Genomic DNA, 11,378 nt, shown 5'->3' with positions numbered 1-11,378 from the left:
AAACTTTTACATCTGAAATGGCTTCTTCATCAAATGTCACTAACCTAAACCCACCAATGACTGTCGATCAAGTGTAGGACGGTATCATGGCTCTCGACCACCAATTGTTTAAAGAGAAACTTGTTGCAGTTATGCAAAAACTAAATGCGAAGAAGCAATGGTGTAGAGAACAAATCGATTATTTACAAACCGGTAATTGTACTGATCTTAATTGTCAATACTTTACTTATTTACAGGGGAAGATCGACTAAATTGCTCTAGAACAACTTGATTGTGCGGTTTACAACTTGAACCATTTGATCATATGGGTCAAAGCAATTTATAAGATGAATAAATAAGTTTGTCTTTTAATAAGTTTGTAATGTGTTCTACGAACTATTATGTTGTATGTTTCTTTTTAATAAGTTTGTCATATTTTTAAATTATGAATAAACTTATGTTGTTATTAAATTGCTAAGTAGGCATCTGATGAACGTCCATTTTGTGATTATTTCCCATATCATTAGGGCGTGTCTTGATGCTTAAATGAGTTTAGAAATGTGAACTTTTGGTACTTAACTAGATGATATGTCATGATAAGTTCACAAGGCGTGCAAGTGAAAGTAAACGCCTCAACTCAACTTAACACGAAGCCATAAGACATTTGGATGAAGACTAGCAAGCGGAACATAAAGAATTTGAGGCCAACATGAAGCAAATGACCATATAAAGTTGTCACACTTATGTATAAGTGTGGAAATCACAACATATCAATTTTTTAATCTTATATATTGCAATATTTCCTCCTCATTTTAAGGAAAGACTAAAATACCGTGATTGTTACTATCTATCCATCTCCTCTTGTAATGTTCAAAAAATACTCTTAATGAAACACTTGTACTTTACAAAATCTCCTTCAAACACTAAAACTAACACTAAACCCTTAAACATCAATTAATTTTAAATCAATAACTTACACTACTTGCCGCCGCCCCCACAGTCGCCGCCGCCCCCACCACCGCCACCTGTCGTCGTCGCCGCCTTCACACCGTCACCGTCATTGTCGCCGTTTTGTGTGGGTTTCCATCTAGTATATATTATATATTGTTATGGTATATATAGATGGTTATGGTATATGGTTAAACCATTGGTGTAACACACACACTTTTAATAATTGGCAATTAGCAAGCAACTTCTGAACACAAGGACAAAATGGTCGTCAACAACTAGTTTTGGTAAAGTCAATTTTTAAATGTTACAACTTTTCTTTCATTTATAGTAATACTCCGTCCAAACAAAACAAAAGAAGAGTGTATATCATACTTTGTTATTCTCTCTTGTTAATTGACCAATTCATGTCAAGTTTGGTATTGGGGTCGCAAGCCTCTAAGATACTTGTACAATGACACAAGTCAAATAAGTCGTTCCTACCACGAGGTGAGTAACATAACACATTTTGGACCAGGAGTTATGAAGTCTATTCATTCAAAAGGCTTAACACGCGGCATATGAGACTGGGCAAACTCCTTGAAATCTCATGTAATGACAAAGCTAAATCGTTCAACGGCTTGGAGAAGATGAGAGAGCATGCAAAAAGGGGTTTCACCTGTCAAGTGTGATTAGCAGAGAGCGATCACGACTTTTGGCCTATAACCTCCCATTACTTCAGTCAGTGATTGTTCCCATACATACATATTACTGAAACATTAAACGCACTCCTTGGAAAGTTTGTAATAGGGGTGTTCACGGTTTCATTTTTACCCCGTTTAAACTGTAAACCGAACCGTTTAAAAAACTGAATAAAACCAAACCGTTTTTGAATTTGGTTTTGGGTTTGGTTTGTAACCGAAACCGAATTATATATTCGGATTTTGGTTTGGTTATGGGTAAAGGATAATGAATTTGGTTAAACCGAAAAAACCAAATAATTTTATATTACTATTATGTATTATTAAAAATATTTAATTCGTGTCTTTTTTTTTATGGACAATTATTAATGTATTTTTTACTTTATATGTCTATTTGTTTATCATATTAATTTTTTTATTAAATTAGATAAATTCAATTTTGATAAATAATTTTTAATAATGATGACAAACAAGAGTTTAGTTGTTTCACTTATATTATTTGTTTATCCATATGGTTTAAATTTACTACTTTGGTGAAAATTGAAATTATGAACCTATTTTGGTTAATCACAACTTAGACAAAAAGAAATGGTAAATTTGTGTTTTTCATATTTGGTTTTTTCGGTTTTAAACCGAACCGAATTCTAATTTGGTTTTGGTTTGGTTTTTCTATTTCGAATTAGGTTTTGGTTTTGAAAAATAAAAATAAAGAACCGAAAAACCCGAATCAAATAGACCAAATAAGTGAAATAACCGAAAACCGAACCGATGAACACCCCTAGTTTGTAACCATAAGATAAATCTCAAGGAAAAACAATACCACTGCCGAGTAGTCTACTAATTAGTAATTCCAAGAAGCAAAAGAAAAACAAGTGTGAAGTCTTGCCACCCAAAATGTGGCTCGACAAAGCCAACCTAATACACTATGTAGGCAGCCTGTAGAACCAAGACCTTGAACCTGCCGAATAAGGATGATCTACAAACAACACACCCGGCCATTTCTATGGATACCTTGATTGCTACTATACTAAGTTCAAGCTCAATATATAGACACCAGCAGAGGAACATACAACAACCAAAACACGGTTCTAAACTATCTGTACGTAGTTTTATAAAAGAATGAATCAGCACACACGCATGTTTACTGCATATATCTATACACAACCACCACCTATCTTGGTAGCTATTCTATTTATGCAACAATATCAGTCAGTGGCAAGAGCAGGAAAAATGATCAAACACTTGACTTGTGCATTCTTTCTCGCAATATCTTCATCCCCATGTACCTGTCATGCATGATATTCTCAGTCAGCCACACAAAACACATATCAACTCTCACACACAAACTAAAAAGAAAATTCTGATTACCTGCCAAGCATCAAAAGAGTAGCCTGTGGATTGGTCCCTGGTGAGACTGTAAAAGTGGAACCATCCACCACGCGAAGAGAATGAACTCCGACAACTTTCAAATCGCGATCCACCACTCTCCCCACAACACATCCTCCGTGGTAATGCCAAATTGTGCTGACTGTACGGCGACAGAAGTCAGCCATTAGGAGGTTATTCGACTGGTTAACCGGCAAAGCAGGACCCACGAATCTGAAATTGGTAGTACCAGACCATTCCCCAAACTTGAAATCATCCATGGAGCTGCTTCTAAGCAAGTCTCCAATCTTGCGGGTCCCATTGACACACCTCTCCAGATCAACAGGGTGACTGAAGTAGTTAAAGCGCACAAGGGGGTTGGTTCTCACATCTGTGGATGCCAACCGTAGCGTCCCATAAGAGTGGGGACCGATAATCTTCTCCATGATGCTAGCAACAGTAAGATACAAGGGAGAAGTGGAGGATCGAAGGAAGACAGAGTATGCAGGAGCTGAAAAAGGAAGAACATTGGAAGCTGCTTCAAGAAAAGCACCAGAATTGGTGATCCCCACAACCTGTATAAGAGAATGTTCGACTGGAACAGGGGAGACAATCGATATGCCATTGCGTGGGTTGTCATACATATAATTTCCAACATATGGAGAATGACGAACAACGGGTATCCCCCAAGAAGAAAGATAAGGGCGTGGACCAATGCCGCTCAATAGAAGCAGCTGAGGGGTGCCAATGGCACCTGCACAGAGAATGACCTCACCGTTTTGATGATCCCGAAGCATGGCATGATGATAGCCACCAAGGAGATCATGAAACACAACCCCGGTAGCTACCTTCCTGGACGTCAAAGAATAGGAAGGAGCAAATAAAACCTTGTGGACAGTGGCATACAGAGCAACTTTGATATTGGATGGGTTGGCTGCAAAGTTCAAAAGATCAGCAGCACTATGTCTGTGACCAGAGCTGTTAAAGGTGGAACCACCAATCTTGGTACCAAGGGTATGATTAAGGGTAAAACCATTAAAGGGTTCAACACCGGCTTCCAATAAACCATCACGAACAGCAGATTGCCATGTTTGTAACTGGGGTTGAAACACAATAGCTTTCTCGACCCATTCATAAGCACGCTGGATGAGGGAGCCACCGCCCCAATTGATGCCGGACCTTGTATAAAAATCTTGGTCAGCACGACTGTAGAAACCAGCATTGATGGAGCTGCTGCCACCAAGAACGCGACCACGGGCATTGGGAACACCATCCTCAGAAACAAAGGGCTGGGCAGGGGAATCAAAGGATTGTTGGGCGGTGAGGGTTGAAAGGAAACCTTCACGAGTCATGACGTTAGGGTTTGTGAACGGGACACCACCTCTTTCAAGAAGCAATACTCTGTAGTTTTTTGATAATGTGGCTGCAAGAGGACAACCAGCAGTGCCTCCCCCGACTATTATGTAATCAAAGGTATTGTCTTGTAGGGGAAAATGGGTGGCGTTAACCACAAACTCCATGTAAGCCGGCCGATCTCCATCACCTGACATTCATTCGTTTATTCAATTCATTTCCAGTTAATATATAAATACTCGTATGTATGTGCATTAATTAGTTTGATTCTATGAAGGCAAAACGATGATGATAAGAATTCAGGAGAATATAGATAGATATTAAATCTTGAATGTATAGATATAGATATATATATAAATATATAGAAGAACAGAAGTTACTGATTGTAGAATGAGAATGTGGTTGATGGTGGGTGGTATGGGGTGGTGACGCCATCGCCGAGCGGAGGATAAGTAGAGTAGAAGCGATCAACCAGATGCTTAACGCCATACTATTACAGGTGGCCTCAAACCATATGCGCTTAGGGTTTACTTCTTCTTCTTCTTCTTCTTGATACAAATATACTATATATATATATATATGCAAACAAAATTATTACAACCCACCGATTCAATTAACCCAATCGAAATTGGAATTATAATAATAATAATAGTAAAAAAAAAAAGAAACTTATGAATTCTCAAAGGATTTTGGGAAAGAAAGGGAGAGGGAGACAACAGTTTGAAATTGGGGGATTTGTTTTAGTTAAATGCAAAAACTGGTCCCTGTAGTTTTGTTATTTTTTCATGTTTCATCCCTCCGAATGATTTTTAACAAAAATGTTCCAAAAACCATCGTTTCACATGGTTATTAAAATTGAAAATGACGACACGTCGAGTTTTAAATTCGTTGTTTGCATGCATTTTGTTGCCGGTTTTTTATATATGTAATGAAAGTTATGTTGTATATGAGGTTTGATATTGGTTCCAAAAAGTAAAAACAATTGTAGTTAAAATGCCACGCTTGGAAGTTTTAAAAAGCATGGTGGTTTTATAAAATCATATATTTATCGTTCATGATAATTTAAGAAATTTACTGAGTTGATGATGAAATTTAAATAATTAAGATAGTTATAGATGGGAAAAACGTATATTCATGAAAATGATTATTAAATGTGTATATATATATATATATATATATTTTTGATGTACATAAAAATGATCGTGGTTTATAGTATTTTCATAAAACGATTGCATTCATCAATGTTCTCTCATTTTAAGACTAGACGGAATAAGGCGTTGCCTCTCCTTTGGGACGCCCAAAAAGCAACCGAAACGCCACCTTCACGCCCCCATAACGCCGTGAACAGTGCCCCATGGGGCTTTCTATGTCAAAAACCAGCAGAGGCGTGAGAAATCCGACGGGTGAAGGAGGCGTGCTTGGTGTGGGACCACTTCTGGCGTGCTTGGTAACGCCTTGTACCCAGTAGTCTAAGGCGGTTCCTTTTTGTTTTCCTTCTACCAGCGTTTTGAAAAATATGGGATTTCCTCATGATAGCCAGATTCACCATATTAGTGTAACGCCATGTAAAGTGGATACAATTATGAGATTATTTGCAGGAACCGATTATTAGTGTTCACTACAATATCCCTAGGCTCGGTATTCACACCAAAATCATTTGTTACCAAGACAGCAATTTCAGAAACATTTGGGCTGCTATATTGCTGCAAATTGGCTCTCTGAGCAAGCAAACGTAATTCGCATGGAGGATTGTCATTTGCTGAACACCAATCGCCAAAAAGCTTTTGTTACAGAATGCTGATTCAACATATTCATCAGGCTAGCGACGATAGCTTCATCAACTTTAATCAGTTTTTCCCTTTCCAACTATAGTTGAAATGCGATTTCTTACTTCATTTTGAGTATCAAAGAAGTAAAGTTGTGCATATCTGGGTTCAGCACCATCAGAAGGAAGCAAAGACCCGATACGATAACTGTTCAAAAAAAAAAGACCCGAAACGATGATAGTTTTGGTCGCTTATTCTAAAGGTGTAGACTCGTCATCGTATGCCTTATTGAAATCAACTTTAAGAATGAAAGCTTTCCTTTTCTCTTTTTTCAGCCAAGCAACCATTTCATTCAAGATTAACGGGCCATCAAGGATCAACCTTTCACTAAGAAAAGCTGTTTGGGAGTCAGAGATAACTAAACATAAAACCTTTTTCAATTGATTCGCCAAAACCTTGGATATAACCTTGCTTATGACACCAATGAGCGTGATTGGTCTGTAATCATTAAGGCACATCGGATCTTTAACTTTGGGCACCAAGGTGATAAACGACGAGCCAACACCCCTGCTGATTGTTCCTGGTTCAAAAAAATTATTTAATACGCCCACAAAATCGACCTCCATTTTATTCCAAAACTTTTTCACGAATCTAAAGTTGAAGCCGTCGGGTCCAGGGGCCTTGTCATCACCACAAGAAAAAACGGTCTCTTTTATTTCTATTAACGAAAATCTGTCCACCAATCCACTTGCCTCATGATCAGACAACTTTGAAATCATAGACAGATTCAACTTGGGCCTAGACGCCCATTCCTCCTTAAATTTCTTCCTGAAAAATCCCAAAACTTGTTTTTTGATGATGGAAGGTTTGGTAACCCATTTCCCTTCCACGGGGCGAAACTCGGTCTGACCTGAGATTGCATGAAAATTGAAACCGTGATTTGTCTCGTTAGCCTCTCGGGCGGGTCGGTTTGGGCTGGGTTAAGGCGGGTTTCATCAGTTCGGTTCCCGGGTTTAATGACTTTTGTCCATTCACGTGTCAAAAACCCTGGCCCGAAATCCGAAAATGCACCAAAACCAGAATCGTGACCCGATCTGTTTTCTTCTTAGACGGGTCAGGTTCGGATGGGTCAAAACAACAATTGCACATCCCTAATTACTAGTATGTACTGTAGGCAAGGTTGCGGAACTCGGGAATCGGGATCAACGAGGGGGGGAGACAGAATTTTTTAAAATCGGATCGGAATCGGATTGGTAAATAGTGGGTTTTTTATGTATAAAATAATAGTTTTTGAAATTATACATAACAAAAAATTAAAAATATATATAAAACTTCAAACTTAAACATAACATGGTTTTTCAACTTAAACATAATTGTCTAAAAACAATAAGATAGTTTGTAAAAGCTTAAAAAAAATAATAATAAAAATTGTTTGACTTTGGTTGACCGATCCGATCCAGCCCAGTCTCGACCGATCCGGCCGAGTCTTGACCAAGTTGACCCGTGTCTCACACCTTGGCCGATTTTCGGATCGAGTCTCATAAACTCGACTCGCCATAAGGCCGATACACGATCTGATTTTCTAAGAATAGGCCGATTTTTACAACATTGACTGCAGGACGTATGGAGAGTATATATGTTTGAGTTTGAAATTGACTGTACTGAACTAGGGATAGCAGGCGGCGGCTTCTTTATTCGTCATCATAGTCATATAAAGTGATAAAAATATATGAATATAAAGAATAATAAAAAGAAGGGGCTTTGTTGGTGTTAAAGCCCGGCCCTTTGATTCTATTCCAGCAGTATTTGTTGCTGAATCTATATTGGGCAGGCATAATTAAATAGTGAGTACAGTAATAACGACGGTGGTGATCCATTTCTCAGTGGGTTGGTTGTTTCAGGGGTGGGTCTTCTTTTTCACTTGCTAGGAATTGAACGCTTGGGTTATGCAACCGAGTCAGCGTTTCTTCTTTTCGTTTCAAACCTTTACGCTTGTCTAAAGAAAGGGAACCTGGAACAATTGCTTTCTATCCTTCAATTACAAACTCTTGTGAATCATGCTGGACCACTTTTATGGCATTATCCAAAAGTCCAGGTGTTCAACAATTCTAACTATTTTAGATTTTATACTTTTCCCATATATCTTGGAAATAATATAAAGTTGAGTTGTGTTGTAAGAATCTAGCCAAAACAGGAAATTAGTATCTCATTTTTTTTTTATTTACTAATATTTATAGTCAGCTGCCATAGTTAGTTCGGGATTGCTTTTGATGGCTGTAATGGGTATACTGTTTCCAGCTGTGCTTCACTTTACACACACACAAGTCCATTTTGGGAAGTCAGAATTGGCACTTTCAAGATTTAGTAGTTGTATAATGTCGGTGGCCGGCATATGCAAGCTATCTGTTCCTTCAGCTTAAAAGCCACTCTAATCTTTATCATTTAATTGATGAGGTTGGTAGCATTTCGAACGAAGTCACATACTTCCCGCAGTGTATATTTATTTTTGCTATAGCTTTTTCATTTACATGACTGTTGTTTAAGTTTAAATGTTATTAGGATTCTCAAAAGTATATAGCTTTGGATATCCCATACATAAGTTATATGTGGTCAGATATGTAAGATTGTATTGGGAAGTGCATTTGTCCCTTATTTTTGCTGATATTTTATGCAGGGAAGATTCTGACGAAGAAGAGGTTCCTGAGATTACCTAGTGGGAGGCAATTTCATGGCTTACTATTCTAATTTGTGGGTGTCTCTGGCTATCTTGTTGATGCCATACAGGTAAATTTTGCTCAGACGGTTTTGGGAAAACTAAATTACATTCATACCATCGTACAATTATATAACCTATTATTGATGAAATAAAAATTGTCTTGTTTGTTACTTGTGTGACTTTAATGTATTGACCCGACACTGGGAAGGCATATCTGTTCAGTTATACTCACTATTAATCAACCTTGACTTTTTCTATTGCTGGCATATCTGTTCAGTTATATTCTTCAGATCAACTACAGGTGTAGACTTTTGACAATGGTTGATGCTAATTGTCTCCTTTTCATATTTGTTCAGGGCATCAGACTCGTGGAATATCCCTCTGTCTTTTATAAGTGTCATCCTACTTCCTATTGTTGAGAAAGCTGCTGAACATGCAAGCGCCATAATATTTGCCATGAAAGACAAACTTGTAAGCATACACCTAAATTTTTTTGGAATTAGTTAGTCATCGGCTAATGTTTATTTATTTACAGGACATTACGCTCGGGGTGGCAATTGGATCATCAACTCAAATATCCATGTTTGTGGTAATGCCCTTTGTCCTTCCTTGATTGTCTCTTTTCTCTACAGCTTTCTTCTTGCATTTATGGCCTTTTCTACAAGTTTTAACTTAAGAAAAGGATGATGACTTCTGATTGTGAGTAGAAACTTGAAATTCTTGGTTGCTTCTCTGCATTTTGACTTGTAAATAGTGATGAGATTTTCATATTACATTTTACTGAAGTTTTTTGTTGTGCTTTATATTAATGGCGTCAGGCGCTTTTCTTTTACCTCTTCAGATCCCTTTCTGTGTGGTTGTGGGTTGGATCATGGGGCAGCCAATGGACTTGAACTTCCAGCTCTTTGAGACTGCCACCCTCTTTATCACAGTGTTAGTTGTGGCATTCATGCTACTGGTCTGCCTCTTTCTCTTCCCCTCTCTATTGGGTGCATTCTACAATCTTCTAAGCATTAAGTTGCTGGATGCAGGATGGAACGTCCAACTACTTCAAAGGTCTGATGCTAATTCTCTGCTATCTCATTGTTGCTGCAAGTTTCTTCGTACATATTGACAATAAATCTGGTGAGTGTTCTGTAAAGTTCTCTCTCTCTTTGTTAGCCTTTTAGCTGCATCTTTAAAATAATTGAATAACTTATTCCACATATGGGCCTTCATCTTTGAATTGTGAAAGTTTAATCCATTTTTAATCGGTGCTTAGTGTATCCTCAGGTGGAGATTAATGTATGCAGTTTGTTTTTTTATAACTAGCCAGACATAGGGTATGGAACACTAATGTACTGGGCATCTCTTATGCAGCTGATTAGAAGTGAGGGGACCGAAATCAACATTCATGGATTATCATGAGAAAAGAACCTTGATTTCCACATATGGAACACTACTATACTGGGCAGCAGCTTATTTCTTCTTTTTCCGTGTTCTAATTTTCCGACCAACATCAGAAGAAAGCTGGAAAATTTCCGGTCTATTACTAGTTGAAAAAGAAGGCACACTCTTTAGCTTTTGAGGAATGGAGAAGTTACAGGTATGTTGTCTGTATCCATGAATAAAGTGTTAATTTACCAGTCTGGTTACGCCTCCATGGCATTGCTTTCTGTAAAATAACAACCATAGTTTTATAAGTCTTTTCATGTAGGTCTATAGATCATGTATGAAATGAAGCTTTGTTACCATAGGTTCTTATGTAGGTTTACTTGTTGAGAATCCATCCATTCACCTATAGTCTATAGATCATGTATGAAATGAAGCTTTTGTTAAATAACCATGGGGAAATAATGGTGATGGAACCTCCTACTCTATACCTCTTGGTACATCCAGATCTTTGGTAGTTTGGTGATTTTTAGTTCACATAGACTTGTAACCTTGTCCCATCCGTATCTTTACCACCCACAAGTGAAACTAATGCAAGGGACCACTGAATTTGGGATTATTTTTATGTTCATGTTAAAGCTTTATGAGTTATTCTCGGAGTATACAACTGTTATTAAAGGACAGTTGGTCGTAGCTCGATCAATCAAGTACTAGCACATGTGATGCCTATTTGTATAAGCAGTTCACAGGTTACCTACGTGAGGTTTTTCTTGATTCACATCATGTTATTCATATTCACCTTGGTCCCAATTTGGATATGCTAAATAAAAACGAAGAGCATGCAGGTCAAGTCACAGTAAGTCTGACCAAACCCTCATAACTAACTACATGTTTTAGTCTTGCTCACCAGAAGTATTAGTTGAGCAGATGAGTACACCTTGCAGCTCACCCTTTATGTTCTTTAGGCAACCACTATACAGACTCATCTTGGGGATTAGTGTGCTGTTGACCAAGGAGCTATATCTATCCTCATATTATAAGAAAAATATTTTACTTATTAACAATTTACAAAAACTAAAATGAATAAAGAGACAAAGAAATTCATGTAGTTGGTAGTGTTACATCATTCCCAATAATACAGGACAGCAGATACACATCTCACTTGGTGTATTAAAAAATACCCCAGGTCAGCAGCAAGGT

The 11,378-nt window shown here is 37.7% G+C and overlaps 2 protein-coding genes across 5 annotated transcripts; one reads left to right on the top strand and one right to left on the bottom strand.

Moving 5' to 3' along the window:
* Positions 1 to 2,524: 2,524 nt before the first annotated feature.
* Positions 2,525 to 4,819, bottom strand: LOC122589929 ((R)-mandelonitrile lyase-like). The gene is made up of 3 exons (XM_043762262.1): positions 4,706 to 4,819; positions 2,976 to 4,515; positions 2,525 to 2,893 (listed from the first exon to the last, which is right to left on the bottom strand). The coding sequence occupies exons 1-3, from the start codon at positions 4,812 to 4,814 to the stop codon at positions 2,842 to 2,844; spliced, it is 1,701 nt and encodes a 566-aa protein (XP_043618197.1). The 5' UTR covers positions 4,815 to 4,819; the 3' UTR covers positions 2,525 to 2,841.
* A 3,284-nt stretch (positions 4,820 to 8,103) lies between these two features.
* Positions 8,104 to 10,629, top strand: LOC122588961 (vacuolar cation/proton exchanger 3-like). 4 transcript variants are annotated; one of them, XM_043761182.1, is made up of 8 exons: positions 8,104 to 8,186; positions 8,390 to 8,545; positions 8,766 to 8,875; positions 9,164 to 9,278; positions 9,343 to 9,396; positions 9,649 to 9,765; positions 9,839 to 9,932; positions 10,167 to 10,629. In XM_043761182.1, the coding sequence occupies exons 3-8, from the start codon at positions 8,820 to 8,822 to the stop codon at positions 10,172 to 10,174; spliced, it is 444 nt and encodes a 147-aa protein (XP_043617117.1). In that variant the 5' UTR covers positions 8,104 to 8,186; positions 8,390 to 8,545; positions 8,766 to 8,819; the 3' UTR covers positions 10,175 to 10,629. The 4 variants fall into 4 exon arrangements, with proteins under 4 accessions (XP_043617117.1, XP_043617118.1, XP_043617121.1 ...); XM_043761183.1 differs by having other exon boundaries at positions 8,390 to 8,585; XM_043761186.1 differs by lacking the exon at positions 10,167 to 10,629 and having other exon boundaries at positions 9,649 to 9,740; positions 9,839 to 9,924.
* Positions 10,630 to 11,378: the final 749 nt, after the last annotated feature.

This window comes from Erigeron canadensis, chromosome 2, assembly GCF_010389155.1.
Source record: "Erigeron canadensis isolate Cc75 chromosome 2, C_canadensis_v1, whole genome shotgun sequence".
Taxonomy (NCBI): Eukaryota; Viridiplantae; Streptophyta; class Magnoliopsida; order Asterales; family Asteraceae; genus Erigeron; species Erigeron canadensis.
The sequence above is the reverse complement of the archived record's forward strand: the minus strand, read 5'-3'. Positions and strand labels throughout refer to the sequence as shown.

Bases quoted from the DNA above. Each gene is read 5' to 3' on its own strand.
- LOC122589929 (XM_043762262.1), bottom strand. From the start codon at position 4,814: ATGGCGTTAAGCATCTGGTTGATCGCTTCTACTCTACTTATCCTCCGC. The intron at 4,516-4,705 runs GTAACTTCTGTT...AATGAATGTCAG, and splicing joins ACATTCTCATTCTACAATCA to GTGATGGAGATCGGCCGGCT. The intron at 2,894-2,975 runs GTAATCAGAATT...CATGCATGACAG, and splicing joins ACTCTTTTGATGCTTGGCAG to GTACATGGGGATGAAGATAT.
- LOC122588961 (XM_043761182.1), top strand. From the start codon at position 8,820: ATGGCTTACTATTCTAATTTGTGGGTGTCTCTGGCTATCTTGTTGATG. The intron at 8,876-9,163 runs GTAAATTTTGCT...ATATTTGTTCAG, and splicing joins ATCTTGTTGATGCCATACAG to GGCATCAGACTCGTGGAATA. The intron at 9,766-9,838 runs GTCTGCCTCTTT...TGCTGGATGCAG, and splicing joins TTGTGGCATTCATGCTACTG to GATGGAACGTCCAACTACTT.